Consider the following 12,180-nt stretch of genomic DNA (forward strand, 5'->3'; position numbering starts at 1 on the left):
AATGGTTACACAGTCCTGCTGCTAATCCAAAGGTTGCCCATGGGAACCTTTCACCAGCGGGAGGAAAGACCTGGTGACCAGCTCCCATGAAGACTTCAGCCCAAGAAATGCATTAGAGTGCTTCTACTCAGTCCTACCGCATCTGCACGAGTTGCAATCAAGCAGAAGGCATGCATCAACAGCAATCTCCAGTTTAACTTGATGTGGGTTCCACATTACTCTGGAATCCACAAGACAACCATCTCCCACCCTAGAGGAGTCCTCATGACTGATTCTTTCTGCTATTCCTATCAACGACAGCCAAAAGAGTGTGGAGGTACAGTAAAGGAGAAGCTACTTGTGTCCCTGCCAAGTGTTGGCTGAGATGTCCATCCTGGACCAGCTTGGACAGAAAGTGTGCTGACAGCCGAGACATTTTCCCTTTGTTCACCCAGCCCCACTTCCTGGCCACCCTCCCACAGCGCCTGTCCACCTACTGGAGCTTGTGAAGGCTCCTTGCATAGAACTGCGTGGAGCATACCTTGCCTCTGTGGTCGTGCTTGGCATCTGGGTAGGGAATATGTAGCCCCCTCGAAGAAAAAGTCCTATCTGGTCTTTGGGGAAGGTCATCTGCACCCATTGTTTCCTCCACGGGATGGCCACTCCCTGATCAACAGAAAGCAAACAGACCAGGTGGCAGGCTCTCAGGCTTGGAGGCGGGAGCAGGTGGAGGACTTTAGGGATCATCTTCTCCAGTTACCGCATTTTAAAGAAGAGAAAACGGATGTCCTCAAAGTAAAGGGACATCTACAGGCATATGGGCAGGTACGAACAGAGCTGAAATCCAAACCACCCATTTCTTTATTTTATTCCACGAAGTGACGTATGGCACTGTCGGGTGAATGTGGGACTGTTACCCTCGAGGTTGGCAGTTCAAGCCCAGCAGTCATTCCTCAGAAGAAAGCTGAGGCTGTCTGCTCCCAGAAATATTTACAGCCTTGGACACCCCATACACGGTGTCTAGGAGTTAGAACCGACTCCAAGGCTGTGGGTCTTTTGGTTTTAGTGTTTCATCACTGGGCTTTCTTCCCCTAAGTTATTTCAGCCAACAGTCAGGGCAAGTTACAACAGCTGCCGGGTGGCCAGTAGGAGGCTGTAGACACTTCCATGCACCTATTCCAGCAATTCATGTTTTGTCATGCTACATTTTGGAAAGGCTTTTTTTTGCAGGAAAGTGGCCCCAGTGAACAAAGTATAAACCCCATACTCTCCTCTGACCCCAGGACCCCATGGCTGCACCATCAGCAACGCCTTTTGCCAGGGACAGGTCCCTAGCCCACAGAGGCTCCTCACTCACCGTCTCGTGGTCATACCAGAGGGCATCGGGGAAGTAGGCACTCACTGGGTCCGAGTCCTAGGGAAACAACAAGAGCAGGTCCCATGAACACCATCCTTCATCCCTTGTTAAAACAAGAACAGCACCTCCTCTGCTGCAGGCAGGCGTGGAGGGGGATGGGACCACCCGGTCTACAAATGGAAACACAGACTCGCAATCCTGAGTAGCTATCCCAAACCTCTATCTAGAAAACAAGGGTCTTTTGCCCTGAGGCTCCTGAGAATCTTACAAGTAGGGGAAGATGGTGAGCACCCAGCAGGTGAGCCTGCCAGCAGGCTCTGTACTGACTAAGAGAACCTAGTGGGGTTCAAATACCAGAAGGATCCTCCACCGTATCTTTTCCCCCAGAATTCCTCAGCCCTTTGCAACAGGCCAGGCTTGAGTAGGACACTTGTGATCCTTTCCACCTGGACTCCAAGGGAACATCTCTCCTTGCCCAGTGCCCCTCTCCCTCCCTGCTACTCTCCACACCTTCCCAACCCAGTCTCTGGACAAAGAGAAACACAGAGATGGTCCATATACCCGCACTGTTAAAGCCCACGGAAATGCCACAGCCTGTGGACATGGACTTTTTGGGTGGTTTTTACTCCTGATGCTGCTAAAGAACCAAGACTGACATTTCCCCCTATTTCTGATTGTGGGTGCTCCCTCTCCCATTGATGTTTAAACATAGGCATGGTTGCTCAGCTTTAGGGCCATGTGTGTGTGTGTGGCATCCCATCCTGTGGTCTGGACTGTCGACCTACTGCATGTAAAACAGGTGTGATGAGGAGTGCGGGCCCCCATAGGAACTGCTGGTGCACATCCCAGGTGGCGGGGTCCTGGTAGAACCTGGGAAAGGAGAGGAGAGCTCAGGGCGCCAGTTGAAGCCATCACAAGTTCAGGGCACTGTTGAACGTTTGTAGAGTGCAATTAGGCTCCAGGCGGTCAGGGGACTCACTCATGCAGCAGGGGCCTAGCCACCGTGTCTCCTCGGGTGTGGGCGCGGTAGAACAGCGTGTACAGGTAGGGCAGCAGGGTGTAGCGGATGTTCAGGTAATGCCGGGAGGACTTCAGCAGCAGGGAGTCAGCACCAAAGGAGGCGGGGTCCTGGTCCTAGGAGGAAAGACTGTCATTCACTGAGCATTTCCATGTTTGTTTAAAAGTTATCTCCTCATCAGAGACTCTTAGGGAAGGCCAAGGTGATTCCAGAAACACCTGTCCCTGTATTTTACGGAAAAGAAAATGACATTGAAGACCGTGAGCTTGCAAGCAGATGAAAGAGTTTAAATTGGACTCAAGTCTTCTGAGGTCACCCTATGAGAGCGCTGGGGTGTCGAAGAAATCCCACAGGGTTTTGATGGAGATGAAAGGACCATGGTGGGTGGGGCTTCAATCTCCACCTGTATTCCCTCCAGTCTATTTTGTAGAGACTTCTAAAAATACTTCCCTTGGTAACAATAATGACAAGAGGAGAAGTGCAGTGAAGAAGAAAGAGGAGGGAAAAGAGGAGGAGAAGAAAAGACAGAGAAGAAGGAGGGGAAGTAAAAGGAGAAGAATAAGAAGTACGAGGCAGAGAAAGGTAAATGGGAGAGGAGAAGGGCAAAGAAAGCATGGAGTTTCCAACAACAACGACAACAAAAATGAGAACAACAAAGCTCAGTATACACTCTCCCATCCTAGACTACCACTCTCATATCCTGAAGATTTACCTGTCCTGTTCCTTAATTAGAAACAACCTGTTCCTTAATTAGAAACAACCTATAGGATTTTCCTCAACTCATCTTTGAGAACACGCACGTAGATTAGACAGTTCAGGCAGTTCCCGGTCCTTGTTGGGGGTGTCTTACCATGAAGCCAGGCCCATTATGATTCCTGGACAGTGGATAAAAAGCCCCGAGTTGCATCCACCTTCTGCAGAGGTCCTCGGTGGTGTCTCCTTGGTAACCACAGATGTTGGCACCTACCTGGAGAGTTATTGCACATACACACAAACACAGTGGACAGAGAGGGAGGCATAAGCATTAACTGTGTACCTACCAAAGAGAGATATGCCCACCCGTTTAGCTATAACCAGGGAAACGAGCAAGCATGCACCACAGAATGGACTGAAGAAGGAAGACTGAAGCAGCGTGAAGCCAGTGGTCCTTGCGTCACAGGAGTTTCTTCCCAGCCAGTCCCTGGTTTCACCCTTTCCTACCCACTGATGTTCTGCTGGTTGGATTGCCTGTGGCATGAATACATTCCACTCCTGGGGCCTCCTCTCTAACCCCGGAGAGTCCATGGATGCCAACCCAATGACAAAGTTGACCATTCCGGTTTCAGAAGGCCACTCGGACAACTGACACACATTGGCTTTTCCACTACGACTCATGGGACAACACCTACTCCTTAAGGAAAGAATCCTCAAGGAAAGAATGCCAAGGTCCAGACTTCCTAGGTTGGAAGGGAAGCTTACCATGGGGATACCAAACAGATTGAACTCAAGGATGCTGGGGATGGACCACCGGAGGTCGTTCCAGGTAGCTGCATTGTCCCCCAACCAATGAGCAGCAAACTTGCCAGAGCCAGCAAAAGTGGAGCGGGATAAGATGGGGCTCCTCTGATTGGCGAAGACAGCCTTCAAGGCCCTGCAAAGGAAGACCGTGATGGGGTGGGCAATGAGCTGTGAATGTCTGGATCTCACCTTGTCTGTAAGGCAGCAGTGGGCATCCAAGTGTGCCAGCAGGCCCAGTCTTTCTTTTCTTGTCTTTTATGATCATTTTATTGGGGACTCTTACAGCTCTTATCACAATCCATCCATCCATCCATCCATCCATCCATCCATCCATCCATCCATCCATCCATCCATCCATCCATCCATCCATCCATCCATCCATCCAACCATTGTGTCAAGCACATTTGTGGATATGTTGCCATCACCATTTTCAAAGCATTTTCTTTCTACTTGAGCCCTTGGTATCAGCTCCTCTCTTTTCCCTCCCTCCCCCACCCTCCTGCCCTCATGAACCCTTGATAAATTATAACTAATTGTTATTTTCAGATCTTGCACTGTTCGCTGTCTACCTTCACTCACGTTTCTGTTGTTCTTCCCCTTGGGGGGGGGGCGCAGTTATACATTGATCATTGCAATCAGTCCCCCCATTCTCCCCCTTTTCCCCCCTGCCCTCATGGTATCGCTACTCTCATTACTGTTCTTGAGGGGTTTAACTGTCCTAGATTCCGTGTCTCAAGATCTCTTCTCTGTACCAATGTACATGCTCCGTTCTAACCGGATTTGTAAGGTAGAACTGGGTCATGATAGTGGGGGTGGGAGAAGCATCAAAGAACTAGAGGAATATTGTGTGTTTGATCCATGCTACTGTATTCTGGCTGACTCGTTCCTTCCTTGTGACCCCTTTGTGAGGGGATGTCCAATCGTCTAGAGATGAGCTTTGGGTCTCCACTCTGACCCCCTTCGTTCACATTGATATGATTGTTTCTTTTGGGTCTTCTGATGCCTGATACCTGATCCTGTCAACACCTTGTGATCACACAGACTTCTTCCATGTGGGCTTGTTGCTTCCCTGCTAGATGGCCGCTTGTTTAACTTCAAGCCTTTAAGACTCCAGATGCTATATCTTCTAATAGCTGGGCACCTTCAGCTTTCTTCACCACATTAGCTTATGTACCCATTTTGTTTTCGGCAATCGTGTCAGGCAGGTGAGCATCACAGAATTAGGCTTAGTATTTCTAAATACCTAATTCCCTCTTTGAGAAAAATTGTGGTACTCTTATAAGACAGCATACGCCTCGACATTCCCATAAATGTCTCTAGGCTCCTGGAGTCTTTATCAGGTGTTCTCCATTTTATTGAATTTGGTTGTAGTTTGGCCCTTTGGTTGGTACTACATTGCAACTGTCTTTGACCATTGGAGTCATCTCTGCCCTTGGACAGGTTTACCAGTGCCCCTTGTTTCTACACCGTGATGCCTACAGTTTATCACAACACCAGCCCTTGCTTAGAGAGGAGGGAGGGATCAATGTGATCTGGCCCCAGTCAATTGTGCCTCTGGAGCCCAGAACTTGTCCTCAGCAGTTATCAATGTCAGAAAAAATCTTCGTCTAAGCAAAATTACATTAACTGCAAATACTAATTCTCAAAGGATGACTTATGACGCATTTTATACAACTAAAAGCAGGAAGTATTTTGGTTGTATTGCATATATTATGCGACCTATTTGTAAGAGAAAGATGATGGGGTAAAAGGCCCGACTAAGAATTCCAAAGGACGATTCAAGAAAACAAAGGAAAGTATTATATTAAAATGAGCAAAGGCATGGAGTGAAACAGACAAAAAGGAAGAGCACCCTCCCAAGCATATCTCAAGTTGAAAAAATTGAAGGAAAAATCAGGTCTTACAGTTAAGAGCTTAGTCAATTAGACACTCCTGGCTGGGGAGGGGCGCAAGCTGTCCATCAAGTGGAAGCTTGTTGACACCTCCTTGGGGACGTGGTCTTTTTTATAAGAGCAGGATCCAGTGTAGACAATTCCTCTCTACGACTTTACCTTTCTCCTCCCTGGGCCTTCCCTGGGACACTGCCTGCCTCCAGGGGTGGCCCCATGTGGGCCTGAGAGCTGTCGGAGCCCGGCCATGCTTCCACTGACTTCATATCCATGTGACACGGCACTGCCTGGCATGTGAGCTCCCTGCTTCCTGCTTCACGTTTGGCATCGTTGGCCTACAGCCATGAGTGTGAAGAGGGCCCTGGCTAGCATGAGACCTGTGGACTTGAGTTGGGCTGGGCTGGGAGCCTTCTTGGGGTAAAATTGCTTCTTGATAGAGAGTTCTTTCTTGTACATAGATGAGTGCCCCTGGTTTGTTTCTCTAGACAACCCAACCTAACACACCTCCTGATTCAAAATGGAAGACTTTTTTGGACAAAATATTGAATGAGGTTGGAAGCATCAAAAATAGATGGAAGCAATGCATAGTCATTGAACCAAAAAGAATCGGTCAATAGTCAATCATTTCAAGAGACAGTAGATGATCAAGAACTAATGGGACTTTAGGTAGGAAGTTCAAGCTGAACTAAAGGTATTTGCACAACAACAAGGCTCCGGGAATAGACAGAATGCCAAATGAAGTGTTTCAACCAGACGATGAAGCCTTGAAAGCAGTCACTCAAGAAATCTGGGAGATGGCTCTTACCCAGCCAACCATACTTGTGCCTGTTCCAAGTAAAGGTTGTCCAATAAAATGTGAACATTATCAAACAATATCTTTAATATCACCTGCAGGTAGAATTTGCTGAAAATAAGTCCAAACATTTGCAGCAATCTGGAGGCAGGGAGCTGCCAGAAATCCAGGCAGACCTGAGAGGAGCTTGTGGCGTGATGGATCGTACTGCTGGTGTCAGGTGATCTTGGTTCAAAGCAGAGAACACTAGAAAGAGGTTTTATCAACTCTGCAAAGGCAGCTGACAGCATGCGTCGTGATAAACGTGGATGACATTGAGGGGAATGGACATTCTGGAACACTTCATTGAGCTCAGAGGGAACGAACCTGTTCTCAGACCAAGGGGCAGTCATCTGAACAGAGCAAGGGAATGCTTCGTGGCTCCAAATCGGGAAAGGTGTGCTCGGGGTACTTTTCAATCTGTATCCTGAGCAAACAATCCGAGAAGCTGGACTACATGAAGAAGTACATGTATCAGGATTCGAGGGCGCTTATTGATCTGTGATGTGCGGATGACACAACCTCACTATGAGTCAAAACGGACTCTTCACAGTAACCTAACAACACCTCTGTGTCGGCACAGAATGAAAGAAGACGCTCGAGGTTTGGGTGCTAAAGTTGATCTGTCCTGAGAGAGTAGAAAGAATGTTCTAATTCAGAGGCTGAGGAAGGACAGATGGGGAGAGTGGGGAGCCCTAGGACAGCGAGCTGCCCACTACTACAGAGCAGAGTCCAGGGGAGCCTCTGGTGCCCAATGAAACTGGACTATCCCATAGTACCCTGCAACCCCCTGCCTCTGTGCCCCACCCTGGGGTTGGAGACACTAACACAGAGGACACAAGATGGAAAGGGCTGGCACATCTTTTCCTGAGCCCTGGGACGGGAAGGTCTCCAACACATCTTCAGATGCTTCAGCTCTGCCGCTGGTGTTCCAAGTCTAAAACTACAATCTTAAGCCTAGCCTAGCCTCCCTCCTTCCTGCCAGAAGAAGCTGAGCTGGAATGCTGTCTCTCCTCCTATAAGTCATGAGCAAAATCCATGTGGCAAGGTTGGAAAGGACAGAAGCATCCATCTCCTTGCTGGATGTTCAAAATGCACTTATGTGTGTGTATGTGTGTGTGTTTCTGTGGTGCGTGTGCAGGGCTGAGTGTGAGAGTGTGTATGGTATATGTGTGTGCATGTGTGTTTATGTGGTATGTACACATAGGTGTAAACATGTACGTTAATATGTGTGGAAGAGTGTGTGGGTTGTGTGTTTGTGAGTGAATGTGATTACCTGTGTGTGAGATAATGTGTGCTCATGTATGGAAGTGGGCAGTTAATATATGTTAGAGGGTGGTGTATGTGAAGTGCATTAGAGTATGTGCGTGGTGTATGGTGCATGTGGTTTGAGTGTGTGAGGGGCTGTGGTATGTATGGGGTCTGTGTGTATAAATGTGTGATGTGAGAGTATACGATGCGTGTGTGCTGTGAGTGTTAGTATGTGGCTATGTGGTGTGTGATGTGTGATATATGTATCTAACCATGTGTGGTTTGTGTATATGTGAAGTGTGTGAGTTTGTGATGCAACAGTGTATGGTTTGTGTGTGTGATCTGTGTTTATGTGTGATGTATGAGTGTATGTACGTGTGGTCACTGTATATGCATGGTGCATGTGTGGTGTGGCAGTGTATGGTGTCTGAGTGTTAGTGTGTGAATATGTGGTGTGTGATGTGTGGTATGTATATAGAAAGGTGTGGGTGTGGTCTGTGTAGATGTGTGGTGTCTGAGTGTATGGTGTATATGTGATGGGTGAGTGTGAGGTAGGACAGAGGAGAGTTTGAGAGCGAGGGTGTGGAGGGCAGAAGGGAGGAAATGTAGGCGGTTGTGATGTAGAATTCCCAGATAAACACAGGACAGTCCTTGGAATTCCAGATCACAACTGAATAATGTCGAGTATGAGTGTGCCCCATGCACATGCAACTGGGTGCCCGACATTGCCTTTGCCATGTTTGACCATCCACGTGTGGGGAACGCACCATGTGTAGTAATGGGAGCCAAGTCGGCAGGGCTATTAGTGGCTCACGCACTGTTGCCTACGAGTATCCGAGGGAGTTCCCGGGTGTGCGGATCCCTAGCACGGAAAGTTGGAGGCTCTACTTCACCAGCATTTCCTCAGCAGAAAGGGCTGGAAATTGACTGCTGCCACATCCGCCGTTAAAACTCCAATGAAGCAACAGTTCCCGTGGGTGCCTACGAGATACCCTGAGTCAGAATCAAGTCACAGCACAGCTGGTGTTTGGTAGTTGGTAAGTGCCAAGCTTGTGAAGCTTCTGCGTGGGAGAGAGAGGTGGCAAACTGCTTCTGAAAGGATCTCAGCCTTGGAAACTCTAGGGGGCAGTTCTGCCTGACCCTAAGGGGTCGCTGTGAGTCTACTCAGCCACCGGCACTGGAGTTTGATTTAGTTCATTTTTTAGCCCCTGGAAATACTGGAACGTTCCTGGTCATTAAGAAGATTTCTGCTCAGAAACCAAGGGATTATTAGAGAAAACTCTTTCCTCAAAAATCCTATAAAACCAACGTTTCTACCTCCCTATAGCCACAGAAAACATTTTTAAATAGACTTATGGAAGAGCGGAGATGCCCTCTGACACCCGTCTCCCAATCTGGAATCAGAGAAACAACCAGGTCCTTACGAGTCCGTGGCCTGCGCCATGGAGTAGCCGTACAAGCTGTGGACATCATAGTGGAGGCCGTCGTAAAACTCGGTGTCCATGCAAAGCGTTCTCTCGAAGAGCAATCGGTCCAAAACTCCTGTGGAGAAGACCCATCAGTGAACCACAACGTACATCTACCCATTTCAACAAAGCAGCATCCAGAGCTTTGACCTACTGGATACTGTACCTCCACACGCCTTTCTTCCAGGCCGAACATTGTTCATAAAGTCCGCTTCCTACCTGGGGCCATTAAAAGTACCCAGCCTCCCCTTATCTCCCAAAGAATGGCGGTGAGTGGGGGCTGTGCAGGTTTAGGAAAATGCTCAGAGCAGTAGGCTGTCCAGCTGAGATAAAATATACACACAGCTTGGGATGTGTTTCTACACATAGATAATTGAGTATACAAAATACAGGTATGATATTACCATTTGGTGAGGGTGGGGGCGGGAGGGAGATTATATTTTTCCCCAAGAATCAGATGAAAAGATTAAGGGGAGCCATGACAGACTGACCCAGAATTTAAAGATGGGAGAAATGCAGCGTGAGCTGAGAAGGACAAAGGGCCGGTTGGGGGAGCAGAGAGTTAACTTTGCAAGGAAGTAAATGGAATTAAAGTCGAGAATTACCCCCTGAAGTCCTTCACTGTTTCAGTGACCAAAACAGCTGAAGCTTGATCCAAGGGGGTCAAGTAAACTGGACAAACCAGATGAAAGTGGCGAAGACAAGGTAGACTGAGATAGAAGATTCTGTTTCCCACCTTCCCTTGAAGTTAAGCTGAGGCCATGGGACTGTGCTCTACACAAAGTCATGTGAGATGCACCCCACTTCCATGCTGTCCCCCAAAGTCCCCCCTCTCCTCTCTCCCCTTTGCCCATGACGTTGGAAAGAAAGGACTATGAGATGGGAAAATGAGAGTGGAAGTCATCACGTGGATGGGAGCCACCTATCTCTAACTAAAGTGAAATGCGAGCACAAACGTTAGCCTTCTTGTGTTAATTCATTGAGATGGGCTCTGTTTGCTTCCACAGTGGAGCCCTAACCTCTCCATATGCTCCTTCCCTGCATTCTTTCAACATCAGGAATCTGAAAGTTGGTGTGGACTGGAATTATGGGCCTTATAAAACAGGAAAGACTTAAAGGCAGCTGAAGCATCAGAGTTTGCTAATGCAAAATAACTAAATAAAAGTTAATACAATTTTAAAGTAACTTCAATGAAAGGTGGTTTGCACCTTGGTGTGTTCTGACAGTGCCATGTAGTTTAAAATGGAACCAGCCGTGTGGGATTTGGAGGACGTGAACAAGATGGAAGAATCTAGAAAGCCAGACAGGAGGCACAGTCAAGGAAGGTGGGGGCTCCTAGCCTTCATCCCTGGCTGTCCTTGGGCTATGGCAGCGCAAGGAGGACCCGAGGCCAACCATGGATTAGGGCCTCCAGTCAAGGAGTGGACAGCGTGCCTGGGCGTCTCTTGGACAGGACATAATCTTGCTGTTGGCCACACTGTCGTACGGAGGCTGTTTCAGACGCCTTGAATCATCTCACATGGGCAAAGACTTACGAGGCGTGAAGGGAGGGTAGTTCAAGCTGTTGGAGTCACATCCGCCATCGCTGCCTTGGAGAAGGTTGGACACTTCATCCATTTCCTTCGGAGGCACAAACATGAGAATGTTACAGACGGACGGCTGCTCAGGAATATTTTGCTAGACCACAATGTCTGACATCTCCCATGAGCTGGGGTTGAGACTGTAGGTGTAATCTCCCTCATATTTCATTTTTATAGATCCTAACTGTTGCATTCGATTGTTTCTAAGGTCCTTCCCTGCTCTTGATGGTATTGGATCTATTTTATAAATTAATTTTCAGCAGTTAGTTAAAACAAAACACCCCACACATTCCAATGGTAGATTCTTATCCAGTGAAAATGACCGTGTTTCTTGGATTCTTTCTGTGTTGTTTAAAAAAAAATCTAAGATAGGGTAATGTTTTCATTTTGTAATTCCATATCTCTTTTATTCTGCTCAGGAGGAACATAAAGAATGTGTACTTGAGATAAAATTACTTTTTTACTTGCTGAAAAATAAGTACTGTCAAATCCCCACTAACCGACAATAATAATCTCTCAAATTTCATAGAAATCTCATCTGCTCTCCCTTAAGAAATCATGAGGGCCTACCTGAATTATTCTTTAATGGTTGACCTTAATGTTAGTCATCAGAAAACGGTACAGATAATCATAATTGCAGTACTAATGAAACCATGATATTAAGGTGAAGGACCATCTGGGGGGAAAGGAGGAAGCAAATGCACCCACTAACCACTAGTGGGTGGTCGTTCCAGACACTAGGTTTCTGTGGTGCCTCCCTCACAGCACTTAGACTCAGAATGAAGTAAAAAGACTTGAATACCACTGTGTAATACAGCAGCAAACTATTTTAGTAAATAAAACAGCAGACTCGTTTATTACCGACTAGGGTAAAAAGTCATCTAGGGATCTGGCAGATTCATACCCAAAGGACATTTGCCCCTGGAGAGACAACTTACAATCCACACGCCATCAAATGCGAGACTTTCATGGAATTCCGTGAACTGCTGGGTCCACCACAAAGAGCTGGCTGGGTTACTGAAGTCAGGAAACACGGTCGACCCGGGGTACCCCTAAAGAGCAAAGAGGGGGTTGTGGCCATCGCTGTGTCTAAGGCACCTGCAGTCCTTCGCGGTTGGAATCTTCTGTGGGGCTGATTCCGCCCGTTCTGACTGGCCGCCGTCCCTGCTGTGAGACCCTCGTGTTGTTTATCTGTGAGGGGGGAGATTTGGGACTCCCAAGCAAAACCACAACCATGAAACAGATGTAAATGAAGCGAAAGGAGAAGGAAGAGCAGTGGACTAGATAGACGAAAAACCATCAAATGCCCTT

General features: G+C 47.7%; 1 protein-coding gene across 1 annotated transcript in view; it reads right to left on the reverse strand.

Annotated features, from left to right (window-relative positions):
- MGAM2 (maltase-glucoamylase 2 (putative)) overlaps positions 1-12,180 on the reverse strand; it is a 92,460-nt gene that overhangs the window by 42,044 nt on the left and 38,236 nt on the right. Inside the window, exons 12-20 of the mRNA XM_030885264.1 lie at positions 11,808-11,921; positions 10,825-10,909; positions 9,248-9,365; positions 3,813-3,984; positions 3,205-3,321; positions 2,316-2,470; positions 2,122-2,206; positions 1,337-1,393; positions 521-645 (exon numbers count right to left, since the gene is read on the reverse strand). Coding sequence (XP_030741124.1) covers positions 521-645; positions 1,337-1,393; positions 2,122-2,206; positions 2,316-2,470; positions 3,205-3,321; positions 3,813-3,984; positions 9,248-9,365; positions 10,825-10,909; positions 11,808-11,921 — 1,028 coding nt within the window. The remainder of the gene's footprint in view (positions 1-520; positions 646-1,336; positions 1,394-2,121; positions 2,207-2,315; positions 2,471-3,204; positions 3,322-3,812; positions 3,985-9,247; positions 9,366-10,824; positions 10,910-11,807; positions 11,922-12,180) is intronic.

This window comes from Echinops telfairi, unplaced genomic scaffold, assembly GCF_000313985.2.
Source record: "Echinops telfairi isolate 266 unplaced genomic scaffold, ASM31398v2 ScPeMD7_23;HRSCAF=83, whole genome shotgun sequence".
NCBI classification, from domain to species: domain Eukaryota; kingdom Metazoa; phylum Chordata; class Mammalia; order Afrosoricida; family Tenrecidae; genus Echinops; species Echinops telfairi.